Source organism: Sebastes umbrosus, chromosome 5 (genome assembly GCF_015220745.1).
Source record: "Sebastes umbrosus isolate fSebUmb1 chromosome 5, fSebUmb1.pri, whole genome shotgun sequence".
Classification (NCBI taxonomy): domain Eukaryota; kingdom Metazoa; phylum Chordata; class Actinopteri; order Perciformes; family Sebastidae; genus Sebastes; species Sebastes umbrosus.
Window position 1 is genome coordinate 7,667,606 of NC_051273.1, and position 12,562 is coordinate 7,680,167.

Below are 12,562 nucleotides of genomic sequence, written 5' to 3' on the forward strand. Positions count from 1 at the left end.
TCAGAATGTTTGCACATGGCACAACACCTGCCCTTATATGGTGTTCAAGGGACGTTACCTGTGTGCTAGTAATAAACAATCCGCCACATGCCTCCAAATTAAGATCTTGAGGGATTCATCATTCAGCAGCTGAGAGCAGATTTGGATGGTTAAAAATGTTTGGGACGTTTTGGTGTTTGGTGACTTCTCTTATTTTTTCTCTTAAAGGGACTGTTTGTAAGAATCAGAAATTGGTTGTAACAGCGACACCTGTGGCTGTTTAGACAACGAAAGTCAGTGTCCTGTTGCTCACGCTCGCCCGTGTGCACGCACCACCTGAATGTGAGCGAGCATCCGTCAAAACAGTGAGGCGACACACGTCAGCTAAAACCACAATATCACTCTATATTTCATCTGCTTGGCAGTAATGTTAGCTGACCAGACGGAGGTCTCTCCATGAATCACTGCTGATCCTAGTGTTGGCTTTTCCTGCTTCAGCCTCCCGACCGCGGTCGGAGAGATCAGGGGAGACACTGGCCGGCACCCGGTCGGAGATGATAACATTACTCGCTGCGGAGCCCCGTCACTTCACAAGACACGGAAAACCTCTGTTGGTCTGGAGGAGCTGCAGCATTTATTTCTGCAAAAACGTCCACTGTACATTCACTAGATATTCTCAGAGCTAAACTAACTCTTCTGCAGTGTGTAGTGTGCCGCATGCACGTGAGAGGTGGAGCTGGTGGAGGTTTATACGTGTAAGAAGTTACAAACAGTCCCTTTTAATTATTTTTGTAGGCAATTTATGCCTTTTATTGGATAGTTGACAGTCCAGAGATGACAGGAAATGACACCTCACAGAATGTAAGCCCCATGCAAGAACATTTATTTCACAAAAATAGCGAAATGATAGAATACAGCACACGTTTCCTATAAATACGTCAAAGCAGAGATGGAAATTTTACAAACCTGCAACCCTGTGGCTACATACAGGACACAAACCCGGGCTGAGAAATCTGTCCTCTCTTTACACAAGTGATATAGTCCTGCGACCCTCAATATCATCCCTGAGTGCATTTACCTCAAGTTAGTTTTTTTAATTCTCATAGGTTAATTTATATTATAATAAGATATATCTATGGTTGCACATAGTTTGGGTTTGGAAACATGTTCACAGATGTGGTCCACATTCACATCTGTAAACCTTTTTAAAGTAATAACGCACACAAATATCAAAAGCAATTAGAAAAAAAATGTGGGTTTGAGCATTATTGTACATACAATACAGTGATCATAATGTTTTTAAACATCAGTATTTTGATTCAGATTTTAAGGCGAGAGCATAGTCATTTTGGAGAGAGAAAGAGAGAAGGGGTTTGGTCTCAGCAGAGGAAGGTGAGGTCGCTCTTCCTGCAGCCCACCTGGCAGCACACCGTGGTCAGCATGTTATTAATATCCCGTCTGGTCAACTCGGAGCCCGGGTTGCTGCTCTCCACACTGCTCTGCTCACCTGTGGGCAAACCTGGAGCAACAAAAAGCAGCAAATGTTAAAGAAACTTGTTCTAATTCAGTCCATTAACCAGCTTCACACACACACTTTCCCTAATGTCAGTCATTTTTTCAAAGTTGTTTCCAACAGAATAATAAATGACGGACTGTTTTCAGATCAGTCTTGTGTAATTGAGGTCTATGTTGTCATTAAATAAGGAAACTCTAAATGACTGCCCAGATTAACTTGGTGCTATTTGTCTTCTCCAGTGTCACTTTACTCTTTCTAATCAGCACGACTGATCGGCTAACTGGGTTTGTTTGTGTGTGAGAGACAGAGAGAGAGTCTGCTGCCCGGGGGAACAGACCAGTGCAGCTTTTAATCATGATATGTGGGATCCTTGAGCCTAATAAGGTAAAAAAGCAGACAATGACTCTGCGCTGGGGCACCTGTCTGCCTGCACACCCACTGAATTAATAGTACAGTATACAGCACATGTAGCAAAAACATTGAAGACACAGCAACTGTTTTATGTTTCCGTCTGACGGATAATATCTAAATATGAATCCACAATTTGCACATTTAAATTTTGATGCCTGAGTCAGTGAAAGTAACACATACATGGTATGAGAAAGAACAGTTTCTGTCAGATATGATAAACTGGATGACATCTTATAGAGAACACATTTTTAGTAGATAAAGAGGTACAGGAAAGATTCAATTTCTACAAAAAGAAGATGCAAACTGCAGGATTCACTTCAACACAATTTCAGCAAAATATAGTTTGGACATACACCAATATCTTAGTGTCTCCTCATCATTACCAGACTCGTCTGTACAGTAGGTAAACCCTTAACAAGTAGCAGCTCAGGAGTGGGTCAGCCACCACAAACTCTGTGTGGTCAAATATTTATTCAAACCGATAGAACTGTAAGTGGAGATCTCAGTTTATGAAAATACCACTTAGATAGATAGATAGTAACTTTATTGATCCCGCTGGAAATTCAAGAGTTCATCAGTTAAATGAAGTACATCAGTTATGTCAGGCTAAATTTTAGGGAAATATTTCACAATAGAGCTTCAATGAATAAGAATAAATATGTGAGCACGCTTAGACACCGTGGAATAAGAGGATTTTAACAACCCTAAAGCTACTTAAAGGGAAACAAAAGGGGAAATTGTATGTTGAGAGGTTTTTATTAAGATAGTCTCATTGACATGAATATGTCTTTTGCAAGAGAAAAAAGTAGAACATAAGGAGTACCAAATAGTAGAAGCCCACCTGTCTAGGTAGCCCTAAGGTGTACAGTACAGTACATCTACTACAAAATAAGTTTAAAGGATACATTTTCTGTCTCAAAACAATTATCAGGTACCCTTATGAACATTGAAACAGATTTTTCTTGCTGTAGTCATTCCTCCTGTTCATACCTACCACTAGAAGATCTCTTCCTAACATGCTTCCAATGTAAGTGAAGGGGAACAAAATCCACAGTCCACGTTTTGTGCAAAAAAAGTATTCCAATGTTTTTTTTCTGAAGTAAATGTGAGACTGCAACAGTTTGAGTTAGTTGAATCAAGTGGATATCGGATAGTGACAGCATTTTTAGTGTGAAATTCCCTCTTTGTGTTTCCCTGTGGAGCTGCAGTGGAGCGATAGTAACAAATATAGGGACGTTTTTGTACTTAACAGGTTGCAACTCTGGGAGATATCCATTTGGTTTTTAGAACTCAAACAGCTGAAGCCTCATATTAGCTTCAGGTAAACTTTTGAATACAGTTCTGCACGGAGGGAGGACTGCAGATTGCATTTACACTGAAACCGCATTAGAAAGGGATCTCTTAGTGGCCGGTATAAACGGAACAAATGATTAATGTGTCAATGTTCATATGGGCACTTGTCAATTGTTTTAAGACAGACTTGAAAAATTGTGAACCTATCCTTTAAGGCTAAATCTACACAGACACAGAAAAATCAATTCATGTTATTCTGCATTCATTGTGTGCACATGTCTAATAATAACCAAAAAGGAAAAATTAGACTCTTCTTTTCATCACTGACCACTATGTCTGCTGTTTTGAGAATAAAAGGAGAAGTCGTCTCACCATCCATGTCTGACTCACTGAGGAATCTCCTCCAACGGGAGCCTCCGCAGGTGTAAACGACAGCCCTCAGGAACTCCCGACCGCACAGCTTCACCGCCTTCACGTCAGCTCTCACCTGGACCACACACACCACTGCACACAACAGCAGAGGCAAAGCCACCAGAGAACGCATCCTGGACGCCTGAAAGAAGTTTGTTTCCTGAAACTTCAGCTGCTCTGTCCTGTTTTCTGTTGCTTCTCTGTTATCTTGAGTCTTCTTTCTTGATCCAGTGCTTGCATCTCCTTGTGTTATATACCATCCACCTTTCAGTTCATCAATGCTGAGTATCTCTCCACTTCCTCTCTTAAGCCCATCCCAATCACACACAAACACACACACACACACACACACACACACACACACACACACACAGTCCTCACTCTGTCATGACAGTCAAGTCATTTTATGTTTCCGGTCGTCTCCACTTCCATCACCATGTTTAGTCGTCTAAGAGAGAGTGACGACCATCAGCCTTTTACAACCTTCAACTGACAATCACATTAGACGAGTGCAGCCTCCTCTGTGATTATGTGATTTAAGGCTGTGATTGCACCGACCTTCACTACTCCACATGGCTAATTAAGTGATGCAAAGTGATTCCCAAACAGATGTTTCATCTCTTTACAACACTCTGATGGCCCGGTTGTCTTTGTCATTACAACAGTTTGGGCCATGTGAGAGGAAAAAAGTCAATGTTGACAGTCCCATCATGCAGGTCATTACAGGGCTGCTGATGGTGCGATGTGATACTCAGCATGACATTTCAGTTGGATCATTAAAGCTGGAGGTCCCATTTAGGATGCCAATGAAATTATATTATGTTTAGTTGGACGTGCTGTGTGGTTGTCCCTATGGTAGCAGAAAACAATGATGTAAGAATAGAATGGGAGACTTCTAAGTTAATATATGTATTTTAGTTGTTTTTTTCCTTTTTCATATTAATAATAAAAATAACTTGATTGACAAGTTTAGCAGACTGATAAGAACTAACAAGAATTTCCTGATAAAGTGAGTCTAAAGTGGTAATTTCTTATTTTCTTATATGGACTGTAACCAAACTACACAATTTGCTGTTTTCCAGGTTAAAGCCTGGATTCTGCACCGATTGGGCCATTTAATCTCCTTAAATAATGGTTTACTGAAAGGTGAGATTAGTAATCATTTACTGACTGTTTATACAAATAATATTACCTCAGTTCCAGACCTAAACAAGCTGCCAACTTTACAAATGTGTCTACTTATCAAAGACTTGGTGCTGCCCTGGTCAGCAGCTCATTTCAGGTTGGTGACATTATCAGACAGATTGGGCAACAATTTAGCACTAAGTCAGTGAACATCATGTTATACTTCAGCATGAAAATGTATAACATCGACAAACGTTTTCATAATTCATCAGCCGAAGTCCTAAAAGTGCTATGGATGAACTCATAACAGCTGCTGAACTCCATCTCCATCTCCATCATTGTACCTGAGCAAGTTCCCTCTGCTGATGAAGACTGTGTGACGCTTCAAAGCTCTGCAAAAAGCCAGTAAGTGGATTGTTTTGTCAGACTAAACATGTTCATGATCTCATTCCTTTCAGGTGAGGTTATCATGCAGTATCAGCAGACACAGGTTTATTAATTTAGCCCTACTATGCTGGCTGGCGTGCTACCTTTATGATGCTGCTCTGACTTCTAGTTTTCTTCACTTTATCTTGGAAGAAAGTCCAACAAAGAGTCTTTTATGTTTAAGTCTGGGGTGTTTTGTCTGTATTATGTTCACTGCTGTACTGTATGTGTGACTAAAATGTAATGATTTTAATAGAGATATAACAGTGTTTCTGTTTCAGCATCCTCCTCATGTGTCAGGAGCTGATGAGCATAATGAACTCAGGTTTGTCCAACTGTCCTGATTGCTGACTCAAAGGAGAAGCGTGGAAGGTTACCTTAATAACCTTAAATGACCTTAAATGACCCTAAATGATCAGGGTGAGTGACATGGCGTCATCTGCTATTCGGACTGACAAACTGAAAACAAGTGCTTCTGTTTATCCCTTACAATAATGTCTAACTGACTTCAGTGGTTTTTGATTTTAATCCAACCAAGAACCGTTTTTATGCAATTCCAGAGAACCGTGGCAGAAACTGAGCAGCAGCAGCTGCAGTGAAGCAGAAAAGGTTTCCTCCCATCATGGTGGGAAGCTGATAGCTTTGATCAAATTACAAAGCTCCTACATGTTTTCAGTATTCGGCCATAATGTCATGACTGAATTTGAGAATTTAACTGACAACTGATAACATGAAGATTTGAAGGTCAGTGATATGAGTTAGAATTATTTTTACATCAATAAATGTTTTCGTTCTAACCAAGTCTATAATCCAGACTGGAGAAGAGAAGAGCTGATCAATATTCAGCCTGAGAAAATAATTTAATCTGAGTTTTTATGTACAGTTTATACTATCCTAAAATGCTATGACATAAGTCAAAGACAGTGAAGGGCAATGGCCTTTGTCATAAAGACGTAAATACAACATTACTTATCATAAACTATGATAAATAATCTATCAAGGACATTTTAAATGATTTTAAAATGAGTTAATGCAGTATTTCTAATTTTCAAATACCATCATTAGTATGAAGACTGATTACCAATTTCACCATAATATATTATTTGCCAGATAATTTAAATGAAGTAGCATTCATGTTTTTATTTTTTGGTTGAAAACTGTGTCCCCCTCACGTCATAAACCAAACTTACACTCTTTTTTATGTATGGTACAGTATATTTAAAATGCAGTGTATATATAGTTTTACTCTACATTTCCCAGAAACCTTGAACTAAGTCTTTGTAACAGTAAATATTTGATATTCTCTATAGAACCAAACAGGCAAATGTGAGATTGCAGATAAGATCTGTTCTAATGGGATTGTTCGTATCTCAAGGAGACATTCAGTCGCCCATTTTTCTGAGAACCAAATCTTACAACTAGAGCCTCTCGATAAATGGATGAAACAGACACAAACCTAATGGGCTCGGGAATACATAAGTGTGTGTGTGTGTGTATGTGTGTTCAATCAATCTGCAACCTGCAGACTGAACGATGTCCCCCACACACAGTGTCCACCTAAGAGAGAAGAGCCAGAGAGACACTCTGTTTGCTGTGTGAGCCGACCATCATGTGTCTGTGTGTCATCGACTGACTGAGGGAATAATGGTTTCAAATTGCTGACATAAAATGCTATAAAGCCAGCAAAAGTGCACTAACACAGACTGCATTACAGTATAATGTCAACAAAAGGCAAGGATTACACGTGATGGTATAATACGTTCAATAAAAACTCATCAATTGTCCTAAAGCAGTGTATATTGTGTTTGGTTTTAACACATTAACTTTATTTTTAAGGCATTTTTCTTTTTCCTATCAAGCGAACAATATCTGCTACTTTTGTAATGTAAATTATTTACAGTATGTATTTTATGGTATCATATTGTGCTGTACTGTGTTGTACGGTATTGCTTGCTGAAGTATTGTATTGATAATATTAGGCCATTAGTTTGTAATAACCTGCCCAGGGACTACAGATGAAAATGAGCTCTCTAGCTAACACTGGCACATTTACAATGAGGTAGAAATTTCACTATGTTACATTTAATTTGCACTTCTATCAGAAGAAATATTATTATGTTTATAATATTTGTCTTTGTGGCAAATAGAGATGCCATGTTATGTTACATATATATTAATAAATTGTGATTAATTGCAAATTTTGTATCTGTTCAAAATGTACCTGAAAGGGAGATTTGTCAAGAATTTAATACAATCAACATGGGAGTGAGTAAATATGCTTGCTTTATGCAAATGCATGTCTATATTTCTTATTGGAAATCAATTAACAACACAGAACAACACTGCCAAATATTGTCCAGAAACCCTCACAGGTACTGCATTTAGCATGAAAAATATGCTCAAATCATAACATGGCAAACTGCAGCCCAACAGGCAACAACAGCTGTCAGTGTGTCAGTATGCTGACTTGACTTTGACTTGCCCCAAACTGCATGTGATTATTATAAAGTGGGCATGTCTGTAAAGGGGAGACTCGTGGGTACCCATAGAACCCATTTTCATTCACATATCTTGAGGTCAGAGGTCAAGGGACCCCTTTTGAAAATGGCCATGCCAGTTTTTCCCCCACCAAATTTAGCCCAACTTTATAGAGAGTCAGCCTCCTTCCTGACAAGCTAATGACATGATATGGTATAATGGAGTCCTTAGGTTTTCTAGTTTTATATGATGCCACTATATTCTAACCTTGGCCTCCAAAAGACAGTAAAGTCGGTTGGGTCTTTTAATAACAAAAAAAAAGAATTTTCTAACATCTGGCGGGCCAAATCAAACCTGATGGAGGGCCAACTTTGGCCCGCGGGCCCCACTTTGGGCAGCCCTGCTGTAGTAGAGTAGGGGTAATGGAAGGATAAAACCAGAGGGAGGCAGCAATGCAACACAAAGGATGCCAGCTGCAGTAAAACCCCAAAGAAGAAGAAGAAGAAGAAGTTCCTCCGCCACACCTGCAGGTGTCGCTGTGACGTCAGAGCGACGAGCATCCGGATGTGTAGCTGAGGATGACGTCACGGCAGTATGGCGACAGGCTGCAGAGACCTTCAGTGTTTCACATGTTTGTCAACTTGATAGAAATGCCAGTCTTTAGTTGTTTACTCAGATAAGCTACTCGGAACAATCAGACAGTAGTCGTCGGTGCCAAGGTGAGTCCTGATTACGTGTTCTGCGTCACGTTACGTAGCGACGTCGTTAAATGCTCACCTCAGCTGCTGGATTTAGTGACGTCATGTATCTGTGAACTGTTGCTGCTGTGAACACGTGTGACATCTGTCAGTGGCATCTACCTTCACCACCAGCTCTCTGCATTCATGTTATACATCTGGAGCTTATTCTAAGGACCAAATAGATAAATGACTGAGTGTTGACGACCTTGACTTCACCTGTTTACTACCTGCATGCTCCTATAGGCTGCTACTCCTACTAACATACCCTCATTAGATCATGTGTGTTTGTGTCAGTGGTGGAAGAAGAAGTACTCAGAGTCTCTTCTTTTTATTCCTTTTTTTTTTTTTTTTTTTACAAACACAACAAAACATAACACCGGTGCCATAATACAAAAAAAAATTACATCTTACACTTAACATTTAATATGTACATACATATATACACATATGCATCGCTTCCCACTCCCACACAGAGACAGGTCCAGCCTACTCACCCCTAGAGGTAAAGTTACAGAAAAAATAACATACAAATATTTTTTAAATAATTTAATTAGTTCATTAGAATTAAAAGTATTACGTACTACAGTAGTATAGTTCATGGTGGTAAGATAGCAACCTTAAATAAATAAATACATTTATTAATTAAATAAATGTAGAGAAAAAATGAAAACGGCACATAGAAAATAATTATTAAGTAAATACCCTAGGAAGGTTAAGAAGATTCTATATAAGTGATCCATGAATCTTATATCCTATAGAAAAGCTGTGGGCTACCTCTTATAGCATAGATTATTTTTTCCAAGTAAAAGTAGCGATGCCACAGGGTAGAAATACTCAAACTACTACTACTATATTAATACTAAAATTTTACTTAAGTTGACTAAAAGTACAAAAGTATCACAAAAGTGAAAGTACTCCTTATGCAGAATGGTCCATTTCAGAAAAATATATATTATTTAATTATAATTATTGATGCATTATTATGTACATTACTTTAATGTTGCAGCTGATAAAGGTTGGACTTATTTTTTACTATATATATACTGCTGGGTAGCATTTTTGAGAACATTTGGCATTTTCCCTGGAAAAAGGACTCTAACGGTTAATCAGTCATCAAAAAATGCTTATTTATTGTCTGTGAATTAAGTAATAGTTTCAGCTCTGATTTGTCTCATCTAACAGGTCTGGATCTGCCATGGAGCCCATAATGAATCAGATTTGGCCGAGAGTCTTCCAGCGGCTCCACAGAACCTCAGTACTTCTCCGGAGGAACCATTCAGGATGTGCTGAGCACGCCGCTGTTCCTGCCTCCACCAGCTCCAGACATGTCAGGCCCACACTCCTGGTGTCCCGCCTCTACCAGCCCTCAAACCTGCGTGATGTGGGGCAGGACAGCCGGCTGCAAGGAGAGATGACCTGTAAGAGTCAAAGGCTCATGCAGCAGGCCGGCCTCATCCATCCGTCCAACCCCGGCTGTTACTACTACCTTCCTGCCACCGTCCGCTCCATGGAGAAGCTGGTGAGACTAGTTTTTCATTCTACTTGTCAAGTAAGCATGGTGAATCTGCTTGTGTCATGTCCACAAACTAATGTTTTGACCCAGCTATATAAATGCAAATAGAAAAGTAGACTGATTCAAAGACTGATGAATCATCAAGTGTATATTGTTGTTGATGTATAATTTTTAGAATTCACCTTTTTGCATGGTTCATTTATTTAACTGTTTATGTCATGATTTTGCTGTCTTCCTCTCTTCATTAATACTTAATGTTTTTTTAGATTGCTGTTAATTTCTTTATTTTGAAAAATAGCAACAAGCACAAAAGACAAAAAAAAAGTCATATGCACATATGGTAATTTGGTTTGTGGTTTATAGGTCACACAATATACAGTATAACAATATATACAATACAGTATATAAATAATATTTTCCTTTTCAGATTGATTTATTCAAATATTTTAAGAGGCCTGAAGAGATGGAATTGTTTAGCAATTCATAACAAAAAAGGAAAAGATTACAGCGAAGTCTATTTGGGGGCAAGATTGGAGTATAAATATATAAAAGTTGTAATTTTTTTAATTTATTTTAACAGGTGAGAGTAATTGACCAAGAGATGCAGGGTATCGGTGGGCAGAAGCTGGACATGCCCAGTTTGTGCTCAGCTGATCTTTGGAAAACCAGTGAGCGTTGGGACTTGATGGGAAAGGAGCTGTTCCGTCTGAAAGACCGCCACGGAGCCAACTACTGCCTGGGCCCCACACATGAGGAGGCAGTGACGACGCTGGTCGCTCACCAGACGACTCTCTCCTACAGACAGCTTCCTCTGCTTCTTTATCAGGTAGCCTTTAATCTTGTCACCACCAGTGTATTTGTTAAAATAAGCCGCACTCTTAATTCATTTTTTTAAAACAGATCACCCGCAAATTCAGAGATGAACCAAAGCCGAAGTTTGGTCTTCTTCGCGGGAGGGAGTTCTACATGAAAGACATGTACTCATTTGATGTGAGTGAAGAAGCAGCTTACGAGACATATGAATCTGTGTGCCAGGCGTACACCAGGCTCTTCGCCCGGCTGGGTCTGCGTTGCGTTCAGGTGCAGGCGGACACGGGCAACATCGGCGGTAAACTCTCCCACGAGTTCCAGCTGCCAGCAGACATCGGTGAGGACCGGCTTCTGGTCTGTGGGAGCTGCTCCTTCTCTGCTAATGTAGAGACCATGTCATCAGACACAACTGACTGCCCACAGTGCAAAACTGGCACACTGGTAGAGTCAAAGGGTATAGAGGTCGGCCACACCTTTTATCTTGGTAAAAAGTACTCTCGTATATTCAATGCCACCTTTAGCAATGCCCAGAACAAGCCTAGTATTGCAGAGATGGGCTGCTACGGTCTTGGGGTAACTCGTATCCTCGCTGCAGCCATAGAGGTGTTGTCATTAGAAGAGGGGATCCGCTGGCCAGGCCTTATCGCCCCTTACCAGGTGTGCGTTTTACCCCCGAAGAAGGGCAGCAAGATTGATGAGGCGGCAGTCTTAGCTGAGGAACTGGTTCACACTTTGGGAGAGACATTGCCTCGTCTGAGAGGTGAAGTTGTGCTCGATGACCGTACACAGATGACCATTGGAAAGAGGCTGAAGGATGCCAGCAGACTGGGCTACCCGTATGTTATCGTAGTAGGACAGGGAGCTCTGGAGGAAACACCCAGGTTTGAAGTGATCTGTCAGCAGACTGGTGAGACGATGTTTCTCAGTAAAGATGGACTGTTCGATCTTCTGGGAAGAGTGGAAACTGTATGAATAACAACTCTGAATATGGAAATAAATGTTTTATTTTATCTTTGTATGTATGATGCCTTCGATGAGGTGGTGGGGGAAGAAGAGAAAAGCCTTGTATGTTTTTTTTAAGTTTTGTCTAAGAGGACAATAAAGATAATAATATAAGTTATAAAACCTATAATTTACATGCTGATTGACATAAAATTACTGTCACAACAAAAGCTTGATAATGGATCTTTAGGATGTTACGTTGCATTTGGTTACTACCATGATGTAATACACAAGAATGGTTCAAATTCATTAATTGCAGCCTTTCATGTTCCCATGTAAATAAAAACACGAGATGTGAACAGAAATAATGAACATTTGCTGTCGTGTTTTAATGATGCATCTGTAACATACAATTGACCTCTCGGTACAACAGAATGCTGGCATTTGGTAAATACTGTAAATACAACCAAGTCAGGGGAAAGTAAAAAATAAAATGCACATTTCCAGTGGTGAAAGAAATACTCAGTTCTTTACTTTAGCAAGAGTAGCATTTACCACAAGTGAAAATACAGAAGTAGTAGGTCAAAAAAATGTAATAGTGTTTTTATATTTAATTGATTTATTCTGATGAAAGCAACATTTTATTGTAGCTGGTAAAAGTCATTTTTTTATAGTTTTTACTAATTTATATAAAATTGAGTCCTGATTTGTGCATAAAATATGAATCTGTAGCTGTCAAATCAAAGTAAAAAGTACAACGTGTACTTTTTTAAATATAGTAAAGATGTGAAGTAGCATACCATTAAATTATACAAAAAATACAATTGCCTTGAAATATACTTACTGACTTTCTACCACTTCCTCATCATACCCAAATATGAAACATTACATGTAAAGACCTGCATTCAAAATGTTAAA

The 12,562-nt window shown here is 39.4% G+C and overlaps 2 protein-coding genes across 2 annotated transcripts; one reads left to right on the top strand and one right to left on the bottom strand.

Annotated features, from left to right (window-relative positions):
- Window positions 1–782: 782 nt before the first annotated feature.
- insl5a (insulin-like 5a) lies at window positions 783–3,900 on the bottom strand. The gene is made up of 2 exons (XM_037770585.1): window positions 3,572–3,900; window positions 783–1,498 (listed from the first exon to the last, which is right to left on the bottom strand). Exons 1-2 carry the CDS (start codon window positions 3,741–3,743, stop codon window positions 1,359–1,361), a joined length of 312 nt encoding a protein of 103 aa, XP_037626513.1. The 5' UTR covers window positions 3,744–3,900; the 3' UTR covers window positions 783–1,358.
- A 4,254-nt stretch (window positions 3,901–8,154) lies between these two features.
- pars2 (prolyl-tRNA synthetase 2, mitochondrial) lies at window positions 8,155–12,127 on the top strand. Its single transcript, XM_037770581.1, has 4 exons — window positions 8,155–8,358; window positions 9,562–9,898; window positions 10,473–10,718; window positions 10,793–12,127. The coding sequence occupies exons 2-4, from the start codon at window positions 9,575–9,577 to the stop codon at window positions 11,672–11,674; spliced, it is 1,452 nt and encodes a 483-aa protein (XP_037626509.1). The 5' UTR covers window positions 8,155–8,358; window positions 9,562–9,574; the 3' UTR covers window positions 11,675–12,127.
- The last annotated feature ends 435 nt before the right edge of the window (window positions 12,128–12,562 follow it).